General features: G+C 33.7%; 1 protein-coding gene across 5 annotated transcripts in view; it reads right to left on the bottom strand.

The window, feature by feature from the left end:
- The window catches only part of LOC131552021 (signal-induced proliferation-associated 1-like protein 2), a 153,566-nt gene that overhangs the window by 66,372 nt on the left and 69,833 nt on the right, over nt 1–17,361 (bottom strand). For all 5 annotated transcript variants that reach the window (XM_058795370.1, XM_058795369.1, XM_058795368.1 and 2 more), the window contains 4 exons: nt 11,018–11,192; nt 9,473–9,576; nt 7,069–7,226; nt 4,064–4,640 (listed from right to left, as the gene is read on the bottom strand). In XM_058795370.1, the coding sequence (XP_058651353.1) occupies nt 4,064–4,640; nt 7,069–7,226; nt 9,473–9,576; nt 11,018–11,192 (1,014 nt within the window). The remainder of the gene's footprint in view (nt 1–4,063; nt 4,641–7,068; nt 7,227–9,472; nt 9,577–11,017; nt 11,193–17,361) is intronic.

Here is a 17,361-nt window from a genome sequence, read left to right as displayed (position 1 = left end):
ATACATTTACTAATGCATCTTTACATTAACAGATTAACTAGTTAACGTTTTGGTTAATGCATTAGATAAAATGAACTAAAACTGAACATTGCATCTGTTCATGATTACTTAATCTTTGCTCATGTTGACTTATTCATATACTAATGCTTCTCTTCACATTAACAACTTAATTAGTTAACGCTGATTAATATATTAGCTAACATGAACTAAAAATGAACATTGCATCTGTTCAGCATTACTTAATCTTTGCTCATGTTAACTTATTCATATACTAATGCATTAGTTAACATGAACTAACAATGAACTATGCCTGTAAATAGCTTTATTTAATTATAATACATACAGTATATACACATAGGTTTGTTTAGCAGCTAACACACACACAATGGATAAACAATACCAACTTCCCATTTGGGCACTGATTAGGGCTATTGGTAAACTTGGAAAACATCTAAACATCAACTGATAATGTTTCTCATGTTTGTAGGCTGTTTATTAACATGGCTTACCATTAACAAAGCATTTATTAAGGGAATTTGAACCTTATTGTAAAGTGTACACTAGTCCAACATTTACTACGTTTAACTAACATTTGTAGACTGTTTATTAACATGGCTTACCATTAACAAAGCATTTAATAAGGTAATTTGTGAACCTTATTGTAAAGTGTACACTAGTCCAACATTAACTAACATTTAACTAACATAGTATATGAATAAGTCAACATGAGCAAAGATTAAGTAATGATGAACAGATGTGTTGTTAATTTTTAGTTCATTTTATCTAATGCATTAACCACAACGTTAACTAGTTAATCTGTTAATGTAAACAGATGCATTAGTAAATGTGTAAGTAAACATTAGCAAAACATTAAGTAATCCTGAACATTCGAGTTGTTCATTGTTAGATCATGTTAACTAATGCATTAACAAACACATTAGTATATGAATAAGTCAACATGAACAAAGATTGAGTAATGCTGAACAGATGCTTTGTTAACTGTTAGTTCACGTTAATTAATACAACCTTATTGTAAAGTGTTACCGTTATGTTTCATGAGATATTATGTTATAATGTAGTCCCAAATAAACTGTAATAAAAATATTATGAATAAAAATATTTAAGAATAATTTATTATTAGAATAATAAAATCACAATAATATTCATAATATTTATCAAATATTATAGATTTAGTATATAGAAATGATCTGTATCTACAGTATATTATCCATATTATATTAAATTATCCATACTATTAATATAATTTAGTCAAACTCAGTCAAAAGTAATGTCTGATTTTAAATTTTAATAAATATTAATAAAGTATCATAGAAGAAAATTGTATCTGTTCTATATTAATGGTATATTAAACACTTAAATTTATATTAAATATGAAAAATCCAGTCAACTGCCAATCTGCTCTGCTTTTGCTGCGAGCGGAATCATGATAAAGACGCTGCTGTCCTCATATGAACACAATCCCACTGTGTCACTAACCAGGGAATATCTGATCTCCATCAAATCAACTACGCGCCCAGACAGGTGACACGGGTTTGTTTCATAATGACTCCCGGATGAGAAACATCTGTTCTGGGAGCGTCTCGTCTGACGGCAGTCACAGTCCTCAGTACACAAAGTGCCTTTAGGAAATGAGGCCAAAAACAGGAGCGCCGCTAATCCCACTTGCACCCAGCGTACCACGGTAATCCCAGGAGATCCCACGTCCCCAAACCATCCAGGTAACCCAGCTGAGCCCATCAGCCACAACACATCACAGCTTACTCTGTCTTTCTATGTCCTCACTGTAAATAAACAAGGAAACCTCATTCATATATATATTCATATATATATATATATAATCATGTTTTTAATAAATTATTTAAAAACAAATAACAATATAATATGAATATTAATCTAGTATATATGCTGTATGTAAGTGTTAATAAAATAATTATAATTATTAATATTCCTAATGATTAATATAATACATTAAATAATTATAAATACATGTGTTTTTAACGATTTAATTAAAAATATATATATTGTTTAAATTATTCAATAAAATAAAACAAATATTATATAAATATTATTAAAATGTTAAACATTATTACAATACCTTAAACATACCCTAAATGGACGTCTTTGACCGCTGTGCCATGTCTCGCTCTTCTCACCATTCTATGCAGCATTATTTCTAAATTTATTTATAAAGTGTGGACTTGAAAAGCACCACAAGGACTGAGGACGCCTTCGAATCGGGAAATGCCATCTAAGATGCTTCTACACATTATGCCTCGACAGCATCCGAAAGCCAAAAACTGAGCGACCCGAGTGAGTTTAACTGGCTTGGGCATTCACAGAAGCCAAAAACACAGATCAGGAGCAGTGCCAGGAGTAACACAAACCCGTCAAACATTCTGGCCATTGAGACGACTCCATCCCTCTGAGAAATCATGTAAGAAGATTAGGATGATTTCTCAAGGCACAGATTTCATCAGGCCGAGCTCCTCACAGGTACACAAGATCACATGTACAGGAAGACGATGAAAATGTTTAATTACAGACCCTTTAATTTATGATAAAATCTAAGTCTGAATATCCCCTAAGAAAAGTCATTTAAGGAATAATTAGACTGTTACCCAAGATAACATGAACACAACTGCAAGCCAACTTTCTTCTCCAGCTTAGAGAGAAAAAGAATTAGCAGGTTTTGATTGAGCCCGATTGAATTTTGATTAAGAAAAAACACTGAATTGAGTAGACAGACGTCTGAATGAAAGGATCCTGAAGACATCAAAAAGATGAATAGGAATAGGGCATCATGGGAGTTGCGGTTGCTAGTTTAAGTCATTAAGTTAAACTTACAATACCGTTATATAAATAAAGAAATTAGTACTTTCAATCAGCAACGATGCATTAAATTAATCTAAATTGACAGTAAAGACATTTATAATGTTACAAAGGATTTCTATTTCAAATAAATGCTTCTTTTGAACTTTCTCCTCATCAAAAAATCTTTAAAAATAAAATGCATCACAAAATATGAAGCAGCACAACTGTTTTCAACACTGATAATAGTCAGAAATGTTTCTTGAGCAGCAAATCAGCATATTAGAATGATTTCTGAAGGATCATGTGACACTGAAGACTGGAGTAATGATGCTCTGCCAGTGTGCGACGCGGTCATGTGTTTTGGAGGAGGTGTGGCTGATTGAATGGCAGGGTGGGTGGGATCTTATGCTTTCAAAGCTAGCTTGCCATAGGTGGAGCGTGTGTAAGGCTGGGCAAGGCTTAGCCTTCCTCTGTCTACATGTCAGTTGTCTCACATGGTTCAAGCTCTCTATAGATATATCTCTCATGTCTCTGTGTCGAGTATTCACTGAGTTTCAGTTCATTTTAGTGACGTGTTTCAAAGAGATAAGAGTGGAGACTGAGATGACTGAAAGCACATCCTGTATATTTTCTTTATTTTACAAAAGCACAATGTTTTGTTGATATTGTGAGTGTACACAAATAAAAGTAGACCCTTTACAGATTTAAAAGATGTATTACTCTTATGTGTATGATCAAAATTAACAGAGCATTTTAAGTTATTTTTTCGCTGTTATCATTAAAATTGCAAGTGGCGTTGCCGGCGCCACGGTCGACGCCAGGAGTTTACAATCGGTTAAGATTTGAAAATCATCTAGTGTGTGGTCAGCTTTAGTGATTGCTATCGGGAAAGAGATTTTCAACCAGCATAACAAAAAATGTTTCTGAACCAAACCTACCCTGCCTTTAAACATGCAGCACCTTATTTGACAAAAAATAAAAATGCAATATTTAGTTGCGAATTCACTGTTTTTCCCGCTCAAACATTATATCCAGGAATGCTTGTCGGCGCTGATAACCTTGTGGGCAGGGCGCCAACATACAGCGCCGTTGCGCTATGGCCGTCCCGAGTTCGAATCCCGACTCGAGGACCTTTCCCGATCCCGCCTTTACTTCCTGTCAGCTCTGATCTGTTCTATCATAATAAAAGGCCAAAAATAAATCTTTAAAATAAGACCAGGAACGCTCTTACCTCAAGTCTTTGCACGATCTCTCGAATGTCCTCTCCACAGTTGTCATGCGCGGAAAACATCACGCACTCCCCACGTTCATAGAAGATCTTGATGCTCATGACGCCGGACGACCAGCCTATGACGTCCCGACAGGAGCAGTTAAAAATAACGTTCTTGGACTCCTCCTCGATCAGCACGATGAACTCGTTGGAAATCCCCAGCAGGCACTCCACATCCGCCGACTGGCCGAAATCCCGCGCCACCACGCTCCACGTGACGGCGCCCACGCTCTGGAGATGGGCGTCCTTCCGTGGCTTCACCCGCTCCTTCTTCTTGGCCCCCAGTGTGATGAAGCTGAACTTCACCGCCGAGTCCACCGTCGTCGTGCTCACAAAGTTCTCCGCGAGGTCCTTGAGGTACTCCTGCCGCGTGCGAGTCGCCATGGCGCGGAACTTCTCTGATTTGTGCGCCGCGTTTTCCCCGTTGATCACCTTGGCCAGCAGGAAGTCCCTGAAGACAGCCGACTTGGGAAAGGTCACGCCTTTAGGAATGGGAGGGCCGAATGGAGGTACGTCTTTGGATCTGGATACCGCAACACTGCAAATATGACAATGAGAGAGATTGTTTGGAGTAACTAATGCAATGCAATATGTGACCCTGGACCACAAAACCAGTTATAACATGGGTATATTTGTGGGCATATTAGCAATAGCCAAAAACAAATGATTGATCTTTCTTTTATGGCAAAAATCATTAGGACATTAGGTAAAGATCACGTTCCATGAAGATATTTAGTAAATTTCCTACCATAAACATATCAAAACTTAAACAGGCCAAAGAAAATGCTTACAAGAAGGGGGACAAAGTCTTGTATAAACAGACCAAATACACACTGGAAAAGGAGATCAGAGTGGCAAAGAGGAATTATTCTGAAAAACTAAGGATTCACTTCACTTCCAGCGACTCAGTATCAGTACGGAAAGGTCTGAAAGAGATCACCAACTACAAGACACCATCCCCCAGCACTGTGGAGAATCAACAACTGGCAGACGATCTGAATGAGTTCTACTGCAGGTTTGAAAAAACACCCCACACCCGCCCTGAACACCTCTCCACACAACCATTAACACCTCCTGCAACCTCCCTCTCCCCCACACCAACACTTCAGATCAGCGAAGACAATGTGCGCCAGGTTTTCCAGAAGCAGAAAAGGAAAAAAGCACCAGGCCCAGATTGTGTTACACCAGTCTGTCTGAAATCCTGTGCTGACCAGCTGGCCCCCATCTTCACACAGATCTTCAACAGATCACTGGAGCTGTGCGAAGTCCCTTCATGCTTCAAATGCTCCACCATCATCCCCATCCCAAAGATATCCAAAATTACAGGACTAAATGTCTACAGACCTGTGGCCCTAACGTCTGTGGTCATGAAGTCATTTGAAAAACTGGTGCTGGCGCAACTGAAGGACATTACTGGACCCTTGCTGGATCCTCTTCAGTTTGCCTACAGAGGTCTGTGGACGATGCAGTCAACATGGGACTGCATTATGTTCTGCAACAGCTAGACAGACCAGGGACTTATGTGAGGATCCTGTTTGTGGACTTCAGCTCGGCCTTTAAGACTATCATTCCAAACCTCCTCCTGCCCAAATTAACTCAGCTCTCCATGGCCACCTCCGTCTGTCAGTGGGCCACCAGCTTCCTGACAGACAGGCAGCAGCTAATGAGGCTGGGAAAATTCTCATCCAGCACCCGTATGATCAGCACTGGAGCTCCTCAAAGCTGTGTTCTCTCCACACTACTCTTCTCCCTGTACAACAATGACTGCATCTCTAAAGACCCCTCTGTCAAGCTCCTGAAGTTTGCAAACGACACCACACTGATTGGCCTCATTCAAGATGGAGGTTAAAGTGCTGACCGTCTGGTGCAGTCTTAACAACCTGGAGCTCAACACGCTCAAAACATTTTAAATTTCTAAAATTACATTTTAGTAATTTTGTTGTGCTTTTGTCATTTTTATAAGTTCTTTTTTTATATTTAATTAATTTTTTATTTTAGTTTTAGGAATTTTCATTTCTACTTTTTAATCTTTTATCAATTTGTTACTATTCTATTTTAGAGAATTATTTTAGTATATTATAATTGTAATTTTGTATTATATCTTTTTATACTCTAGTTTTATTCTTCAACTTTAAAATTTCTTACCATTTCTATTTTAATGTAACAGAGTGGTCATTTATTTGTCACATATATTGTTTGTGTGACAAATAAAGATTTTAATGTGATTTGATAAATTTTTATTATTTCAACTTTATTTCAGCTGCCAAGGCAGCATTTCCAATTTTCTTTCTTTTTTCTTTCTAAATTTCTGTTTCTTATAACTTTTTTTTTTTTTTAATTCGGTTTAATTTTTCTGCTTTATTTCAATGGCCAAAAATTATTTTAATAGTTTTAATTTTAGTTAAAAACAACAACATGAAATAAGATCATCAGTGAATAATGACTTAAAATTAGCAGTGTTCCATAAAACAGCAGTATGAGCTCAGAAGATTATATAGAGTAGGAGTCATATGGACTATTTTTATGGTACTGGTATGTATCAATTTTTGGGCTTTACAGCCACTGGTCACCATAGGTTTCATTACATGAGAGATGCACAAACCAGACTTCTCCATTTGAGCTACACGGATGAGAGAAAGGGATTTGAAAAGACATGAGGATGAGTAAATTATGACATAATTTACTCTTTAATGCGATAATTAAACGCCTCAAACAGCCTTTGGCACTGCTTTTAAACAGAAGATCAAAAATTACAGGCAAGCCAAGCACTGACGCATGATTGATTCCTGTGAGTTCTCCAGCATTTAATGCAGGTTCTTCAGCTTCATTGATATTTTTCTCTTCACAGTAACAGACATCAAAGGTAAATGAAATCACTTCATTTCTCTTAATAACTATCATAGTGTATCATAATTTACGGTGTAAATCAAAGGCATCGTTCCCAGACAGACGTTTGCTTCACTCACCTGTAGCAGACGTTCTCAGTGCACGGATTGTGAACTTTAACGATGACAAACACATGCTGGAAATGGGAGCGGATGTTTTTGGGTGTGAAAGGCAAGGCACCGGGCTCCTGAAACACGATGGTGACGATGTCATTTCCTATGTGTCTCTTTCTGAGCAACTGGTGAGAGAAGACAAAGAACATACTGTAGGTGAATGGACTCGGTGTGTGCCGTTTACTCAAAGGACAGGTCAAACAGCATCTTTAGCATGTGTAGTAGCAAATCCACCAGTTTCAAAGTGCCCCGAAAAAAAGTGACATGACATAATCCATTTCACTTCAGCTAATATGTATTAAACCAAACTCTGATAATTGAAAAATTACCGAAAATGACATGTTCAATCCTCTTTTGTAACCAGGGCCCAAAATTAACACTTGCAGAGTGGAACATTAATAATAATAATAATAATAATAATTATTATTATTTTATGTTGTTAAAATATTGAATGTTGATTAAAATATTGAAAATAAATGAACAACAGCTATAATGATAACTCTAATAATAAAATAAAAAAATAATCATTTAAAAAATCCTAATTTTGTTGATAAAAATAGTGGGATTTTTTTAAAAAAACTAATAATAACAATTGCATTTAAAAAAGAAATTATAAATAAACAAAACTAATAAATATAAATAATAGTAATAATAATAATAATTTTGTTACTAAATACAGTGAAAAAAAATAAAAACAACTTGTTGCTAAAAATTTTGAAATTAAATACAAATTATTATTACTACCACTAATACTACTACTACTATTTGTATGTTGCTAAAAACAGTGCAAAATTAACACTTGTCAAGTGCAAAAGAAGAGTAAAAATAAAAAATAAAAAAACTATTACACTAATACTAACACTACTACTACTACCACTACTAATAATAATAATTTTGTGTTGCTAAACATACAGCCTGTAAAAATATGATTAGAATTTAATTTTCAATTAATATTAGCAGGTGTGGCAAAAAGCTGATTTTGGACCCTGTTTGTTACACAAGTTTTGAAAGGCAAGGATTTGTTTCCATTATGTTTGTCTTCTAAACCAGTTTGAAAAGATTTAACAAATTTAGGAGGGTAAATTTTTTCACAGCAAAAACAAACAGATTAAATATATAAGAGTTATTGATATATATAAAAGCAATGTGCCATCTGGCATAATTTTGGCGCAATAAATGGCACAAAATATGCAAAATATGCCTGCAGACGCTGTGAAAGACTACTTAAAATCTCTTAAGCTCATCCATAAGTACAATATCTGAATCCTGAGAGATTTTTAGCACAGTCAGCCCTTCATATCTCAAAGATATTTGATAAGGCAACGGAGTGAGAAACTCATAATATTCCATTAACCCCGAGCAGTCATATTAACCGTGCGTCTGCCTTCCTGTGAGTGGCCAAGGGTTACAAACAGGATTATGGGTGAGACGGGGTGGATGAGAAGATGAGAGGCTGAACTGTGCCCAAGTCTTCTGGAAGCTTATGGACAGGGATTTATGCACTAATCCTGCGCAATCGAATAGAATTGAAGTTGGAGAAGAAAAAGACAGAAAATCCTCTAATCCTGCCAATCGACTGTCAGAGATGTAAGTGACAGCGACGCAGCTGGAGCCGCTCCAGTCAAGACTATGTGCAGTGATGAGGCTCTGTTTTAGGAAAGTCAATGCAACTGAATCATTTTACATTAAACAGATCAAATATATTTAATGGCATCACATGTAATGCAGCTCATGCATTTACCAAATTACACTTATAGATTCAAATCAAATCCACACTTTTAACCAAAGTGAAGTCAGTCAGTGTCAAAATTCCATTGAGTTTTATCTTTTCACTTTTTTTTTGTTTTCTTCCCTAAAAAGAAGTAAATGCTTTAAAATGCACATGCATACAATTTTGAAAAAAAAAAAATAAATAAATAAACAAATAATGGGGACAAAGCAAATAATAATTAAAAATAAACAAAGTGCTAACTGTTCAAACCTGAGGGTATATAAAAGAAGATATTGTCCAAAAAAGGGAAAAACACAATAAAATACATAAAAACAAATAAATAAATAATAATAATACTAAAATAAAATATTGGGGGTGGGGGAGGGGTGCAAACAATAAATAATTAAATAGAAATAAAATGCTAATATATAGTTCAGAATATATAGTTAGAAATAAAATAAATTATTCAAATCTGAGGGAGAAAATAATCGAACATTGTTCAAAAAAGGAGAAAAAAGATTTATATATATAAAGCTCAGTGTGATAAATACTGAGCTTTATATATATATACGGACAGACAAAGGCATTACCTGATAAAGAGGACATATCATGGTTAATATCATTATTACACAATAAATCCCATCACACTGAGCTCTGTACCTGCTGTCTGTTGTTGGGAGTGTAGGGCAGGAGCGTGGACACGTGGAACATCAGCTCATAGTCCTTGTAGGTGGTGTAGAGCGAGTGAGTGCCAGTGGAGTCCGCTGAACAACAGGACAAACACAACACAGTCAACACACCAAACACACATCCTGTGCATTTCTGGACTGATTTTTACCTGCCCTGACAACAGTTTTCACTGACCCCACCACCACTGTGATTTCAGTATCATTGAGATACTGCTATGGGTTTTATTAGTATTTTAAATCAGTCCAGTTTTTATATTTGCTGTTTTCATTTTAATTTTATTTAATGTTTTAGTACAGAATACAGTATTCAATTAAAAATGATTATAAACTGATCAAACCTGAGGATATTAAAAAAATAAATAAAAATGATAGAGGCAAACCAGGAAATATTCAAAAATAAATAAATTGGTTATATATAGAAATAATTATAAATTGTTCAAACCTGAGGAGGAAAAATATCATTCAAAAAAGGACAAAAAAGATTTAGAAATATATATTTTTCTTTATAACAGTGTTATTTTTATTATCGAGATACCATTTTATATAATTTTTTTATCAATTTAATTAAGTAAATAAATTAATTAATAAAGTATTTTTGTAAAGGTGCCATTTTGTGAAGTGTTTGAGCACAATATACACTGTTTATTATTATTATTGATAATAATAATAATAATAAAGTAATTAAATAAGCAATTAAAGTAAGTAAATAAATAAAGTATACTCAGAAGCAACAAAAAATGTCAAGTGCCTGAGCACAATAAGCATTGTGCTTATTTATTTTTAATAAAACAACAACAATCCTAAAAAATATTATAATTATTATATTAAGTAAATAAATAGTATATACATATTTTTGTGAAGGTGAAAAAATAAATGCTATTAAAATTTAAAGTGTTTGAGAGCAATATGCACTGTGTTGATTTATCAATTATTATTATTATTATTATTATTATTAATACATTTCTAAATAAATAAATAAATAAATAATAGTATGTGAGTATTAGTGTATATATATATATATATATATATATATATATATATATATATATATATATATATATATATATATATATATATATATATATATATATATATATACACACACACACACACACACACACACACATTAGGGCTCTCAAACGATTAATCGCGATTAATTGCATCCAAAATAAAAGATTTGTTTACATAATAAATATACACAGTACAGACATATATATTATGTATATATGAATATACACATGTTCATGTATATATTTAAGAAAAATATGTTATGTTTATATTTTAAATATATTTATACATAATATAAATTATATGAATATAAATATATATGTAAATATTTTCAAAATATATACTGTATGTGTGTATTTATATATACATAATAAATGTACACAGTACACATACATATATTATGCAAACAAAAAATTTTCTTGAAGCCACAAAGAGAACATGGAGTGTTTGAGTGTGGTATGTGGTGTGTTGTGTGTTGTGTGTTGGTGGTGTTAGCATCAGCACATACTCTTGTTGTCCAGCTGAGCTCGGTACTTGGTGAAGCCCTTCAGCCGGACTCTCTGACCGAGCAGATCCAGGAACTCGTCCAGCGCCGGGCCGGCATTCTCGTTATTGTACATCTCCTCCTCTGTGCTCTGACCCGCTTTACAGTACAGGACGCCCACTTTGTGCTGGAAACTCAGCTGCAACATGACCAAACACAGATTACATTTCATTAGTCTCATACATTGTCTCAAGAACAACAAGTTCCACAGAAGCTTCTTCCTTCTTTAAAGAGGGATTACGGGTAATTCAAATAGTTTACGAGAAACTATGACTAAAACTTCACACCTCAAGCGAAAGCAATCAGTCAGGCATGTAAAGGATGCAGTCATGAATAAAACGGTCATCTCTGCATTCATCAGGCAGCTGCAGGTTTATTTTCTAGGTGTGGATGAAGCGGTGTCTGATGGGTATTTTTATGTACATGAGTCCATTCAGAAGAGCTCAGTCTGTGACACAAACATCAGTTCAGCAGGCTGAACAATGACTACAAACAGAGACGTTATTCATGAGGATTTAATAATCATTATGGAAATGGAAGGATTACATTGATAAAGTCAACAGCAGCAGAATAGAAAGCCTGTGGATCATCATGATTCACCTCTGAAATTACAGATGAAATATGTCGCTTAACTTCAAAATAATTATCACTTTCAGGTTTCTCACACTACTACACACATATGTACTCTGTGTGTGTGTGTGTGTGTGTGTGTATTTAGTTATATAATTATTAATGTATTTATGCACTTTTATAGTTTTAAAGTTATAATGAACTTTTATTTTCACATTCCAGTTTTAATTTTAATTTTAGATTAAATCATAAAATGTTATTGTGCTTTTGTAATTTTTATTAGTTTTTTTTAGATTTCTAAATTCTAATTATTAAATTATTATTCTATTCTTTTTAAAAAATTACTATTATTTTTAAACTGAAATAAAATCATTCTTTTTTTTTCAGTTAAATCTCATTAAAAATGGTAATACTTCAACATAAACGTATTTCAGAAAGCAACATTTAAAAAAAAAAAGTCATTTAATATTTGTTTTATTTCAACTAACTAAAAAAAGAGAAAGAAATAACACTATTTACGCAAATAAATGAGATATATTCTGCTTGCTGTATTATATCTGTAAAATAAAATGTACTTTGCAAAGTGAGCACAATATGCACAGTGTTTGTTTGTTTATTTATAACAACAACAACAACAACAATAATAATAATAATACCATTATTATTTATATTATTATTATTAAAGTAATTGCATACACATACAGTTTTTTGTAAGGGAAAATGTAAATGGTATTTTGCAAAGTGAGCACAATATGCACAGTGTTTATTTATAATAATTAATAATAATTACAACAATAATAATAATTATTATTATTAAATAATATATTATAGTACTGTTCTGATGACTCAATTTGCGTCACGTGCACTGTACGCTGTCCCTCGCGTACGCGTAAAAAGTAAAGTATACTTTGGGCTTAAGCTAGTTTAGCTGGTCTCTCCGCCTGGACAAGCTGACAAAGTGTTCAAACCCCTCTAAAACAATCAAAAGAGTGGGTTAAGATCAGCAAACCACCTGTTTTCCTCACTTCAGCATTAATGATTCCAATCAGTCTCTGGAATTTCCCTCATTTCATTTGATCTGAAGTGAGCTGTGACAGAAAACAGCTTACGGTTTCTAGAAAAACAGCAACACAAGTCACAATCCAGCACGGAGTCGTGATGAGAGGCCGTCACAGACTCCAAACGCAAGCGTAACCCAGTTGTGATGAGGCGGGAATCAGACTCCGCTCTCTTACGAGGGTCAAGTATTCCCAGCGTGCAACCATACTGTTGTCATGGCGACCTCGCTCTCGGAAACATTCAGCCGACTGTTTTGGATTAGGAAGAGCCAGTGACTTCCACGGCGTCTACTCGAGCAGCGCTAATGCAGTCCAGAGGAGATGCCCTACTTGGCTTCAGGAAGGACACACACACACACACACACACACACACACACAGGGATGAGTGCGGTAAACTCCAGTTATAAAAGAGGTAAATGACGGCATCCAAACCGCTGACACATTCTGAATGGCTTGATATATGGCCAACAGGCAGATTTCAGAGAAAGAAAACGGTGAGAAGACATCAAATGCTTGCAGGAGTCAGAAACACAGAAAGGCGAATGTAACATGGGCAGTCATACGAGCCAACAGTGGTGTCATGCGCTCACTTCCTCTCCACGTTTCAACAGCATTAAAAAAAAAACCCTGTGTGTATCAAAAATAATATTTTATAATATTTTTAAAAATAATAATACATTTAAAAAGCATTATTTATTACAATTTTGCTAATTATTTAAAAATTGTAAAAACAGTGCTGTCAAATCGATTACAATATTTAATCATGATTAAATCGCATAATAGTCATGAGTTAACTCGTGATTAATCGCAACTTAATTCCACATTTTTATCTTTTCTAAATGTACCTTAAATTAATACTTTTCAAATTTTTTAAACTCTAATCAACATGGGCATGGACAAATATGGATGCTTTCCCATTACTTCTCTTTCTTTGCACTGAGCAATTTACTTGCAAACCTGTTTACGTTATTTGCAGGACAGGGCAGCTCACTTCTTCTGAACATGCTGCACATTTATTATTTATTATTAGATTTGTTTGCCTCTCTGTGCCCACATACTTTATATCGATGCAGCTAAATTCTCAATAAAACTCTGTTTATTGATATATTTTACTGTTTCTGTTGTCAGACAACAGAATGAATATGAAATAGTGACTGAAATGCGACTCATTAAGACTGCATAACCAGCTCTCCCTTCCAAGATGTTAATCTGCACAAAAATCCTAATGAAATCAAATACATATAAGATAAAAACAATGCTAAAAGCTTGTCCAAGAAGTCGCTAGATTTGTCGCTAGGTGCTTTTTTGGAAAAGTCGCTAAAGGGGTCTGAAAAGTTGCTAAGTTGGCAACACTGTGCATCTACATTTCTCCAACTACGGACGGGTTAGGCCATGGGTCAAACAGAAAATGCATTAATTGTGCTTTAATAAAATTAGTGCATTAATTTTGACAGCCCTAATGTGTATATCTATCTATCTATCTATCTATCTATCTATCTATCTATCTATCTATCTATCTATCTATCTATCTATCTATCTATAATTCAACACTTTTTACAATTTTTAAATACTTAAACTTATAAATAATTATGACTTTTTAATTTATTATATTATTTTTAAAATATATAAAATATTTATTAAATTGTTTTAATGTATGTATATTTTATTATATTATTTAAAAATATTTAAATATTTATTAGGGTAAATAATAAGTTATTATTATATAAATATTTTATTCAAATTTCAATAATATTTTTAACCATATATTATATTTAAATATTAAAAACCTGCATGTTTTCTATATTAAAATATTTAATATAGTTTTTAATATTTATATATACATTTCAAATATTAAACAAATTTGAACTTTCATTTTAAACAATTATTTAATATTTAAAATATTTGTTAGGAATCATTGGGGAAATGAATGTGATCAGACACATAATTAACTTGTCCTATTTTGGCCAAATTTTAAGGCAGCATCACATTCATTCTTCATTTAAAAAGGCAATCCCAGAATTCATTGTGACCAGGTCAGTGAAAAGTTTCATACGTGACGACATCTCGAACAAATCTTGAAATGTTACTCTCTACTAAATCCTTTTGATACAATACAGTTTTCTCTTTATAAAAATATATATTATTATTTATATTTATATTATTAATATTATTTATACATTATTTTACAGAATATGTTCATGTTTTGTATTTTTCTTATTTTCTTTGTTAGAGTATTACGTTTCTAGCTTAGCAACAAACTAACGCCAGTTCCTAGTAAGATCTATTGGATTTTACCTGCCGTGAAAATGCAATTATTATTTATGGCTAGTAATTCTTCTCAATTCACCTGCAATGGGCAAATAAAATACAATGCAACTTTTCTTTTCTCGACATGCCAACTTAAAAATACTGCGCTCATGGGACAAGACCCTAAAAAGCAGTGAGATGTGTTGCAAAGGACAAAGACATCAATCTAGTGCATATTTACATAGAAAAATCCTTAAAAGCCAGCAAACTATGCAGATAGTAGACAACAAGGCAGCTCTCTAGGGTTTAAAACAGAGCAAGAAATGCCAAAAAGACAGACAATCTCCTGTTTCCGAGCCTGAAATCTTTGGCACAGACACTTTCTATTGGATCCTTATATTTTAATCAAACCTACAGCAGAGAGGATAAAGCATGAAGATTACGAAACACATTCTTCTGTCTGTTCCTCACAGAGAGCTCAACACAGACCCAGATAAACCTCTGAATGACATGAAACGCCACAAGACAGAAGAAACGCAGGCTAGTGATGGAGGGACAGAGAGTCGAGTGCTTTACATAACGCCATCCTGACATCACTGCTCCCATCAGCCCTCGGGGCAGGAATGACTTCTTCTCACGACTCTGAGACTCGAGCACCAGCAAAAATGCTGTCATCATACAGTCATTTATTACCTGCACACCGCTGACCGCTACACTACAGAAAACAGCATCTGCTATAAACAGTGAGCAACCTGCTGCTTCCGGAAGCATTTTTCCCATTCATTTCTCTAAAGGGATTTTTTTTTTAAAAGTTCAGAGCACTGAAAACCAAACCAACCAGCTCTGAGATGCAAAAAAGTTAAAAGCTTAAAGCACTGCAAAAAGCAATCTTTGAAGAAATGTGCAATATAGAAATGTATCTTTAAAATATAGCCTAGTTTAAATATTAAATAATTATATATGATACATAGATAATGTAGGAAAATAATGATATATATTTAAACATATTTAAAAACTATTTTAACTATATAATATATATAAAAATTATTACATTATAAAATTTGTAGAATATATATATATATATATATATATATATATATATATATATATATATATATATATATATATATATATATATATATATATAAATAAATAAATAAATATATATATACACACACACACACACACATATACACACACACACATACAGTATATATATATATATATATATATATATATATATATACATACATACATACATATTTTATATTGCAATATTAAAATGTATGTTATTATTATTATTATCATCATTAAAATTGAAAATAAAAATTATATTAAAAAATATAAAAAATAAAAAGCTAAAAAGTAAGCTATGAAAACACAGGAAAAATTACATTTTTAAATATATTTAAGTAGAAAGCAGTCATTTTAAATAGTAAAAATATTTCACAATATTACTTCTTTTGCTGTATTTTGGATCAAATAAATGCAGACTTGGTGAGCAGAAGAGAATTCTATAAAAACATTAAAAATCTTACTGTTCAAAAACTTTTGACCAGCATATGCATGTATATGTATGCATGTATGTATGTATGTATGCATGTACCATTGCATAAGTATTCATACCCTTATCTGGGACAGTTGAAATTTTTATATATAAGCATATTGCTTGTAGATGTTACTACACTTTGAGTGAAGTTAACCTGTGGCAAATTCAATTGAATAGGTATGATTTGGAAAGGCACATGTCTTAAAAGATCTAACAGCTGAAAATGCATATTAGAGCAAAGACCATGCCCTGAGGTAAAAAAAAACGCCTGTAGAGCTCAGAAACAGGTTTGCGTCAAGCCACACATCTGGGGAAGAGTTCAGAAAAACATTCTGCTTCATTGAAGAGTCACAGAAGCATGTAGTCTCTGTTACCCTTAATGGAAGAAGTTTGAAACAACTAAGACTCTTCCTAGAGCTGGACTCCTGGCCAAACTGAGCAACTGATGGAGAAGTGCTTTGGTTAGTGTGATGACCAAGAACCTGATGGTCACTCTAGTTGAGCTCCATGATCATATATGCAGATAGGAGAAACCTACTGAAGGACAAACATCACTGCAACACTCCACCGATCTGGGCTTTATGGCTGTGTGGCAAGACTCAATCCTCTCCTCAGTGAAGATGAATGAAAACATACTTGGAATTTGCAAAACAGCACCTAAAGGACCCTCAGACTGAGAAACAAGATTCTCTGGTCTGATGAACCTCAATTCCAAGCATCATGTTTGAAGGAAACCAGGCACTGCTCATCACCTGCAGAGTAGCGTCCCAAAAGTAAAGTGTGCTGGTATCAGCCTCATGCTGTGGAGCTGTTCTTCAGCGGCAGGGACTGAGGGACTCGTCAGAGTAGAAGAAAAGCTCAGTGCACCAAAATATAGAGATAGC

This window comes from Onychostoma macrolepis, chromosome 13 (genome assembly GCF_012432095.1).
Source record: "Onychostoma macrolepis isolate SWU-2019 chromosome 13, ASM1243209v1, whole genome shotgun sequence".
NCBI classification, from domain to species: domain Eukaryota; kingdom Metazoa; phylum Chordata; class Actinopteri; order Cypriniformes; family Cyprinidae; genus Onychostoma; species Onychostoma macrolepis.
The sequence above is the reverse complement of the archived record's forward strand: the minus strand, read 5'-3'. Positions and strand labels throughout refer to the sequence as shown.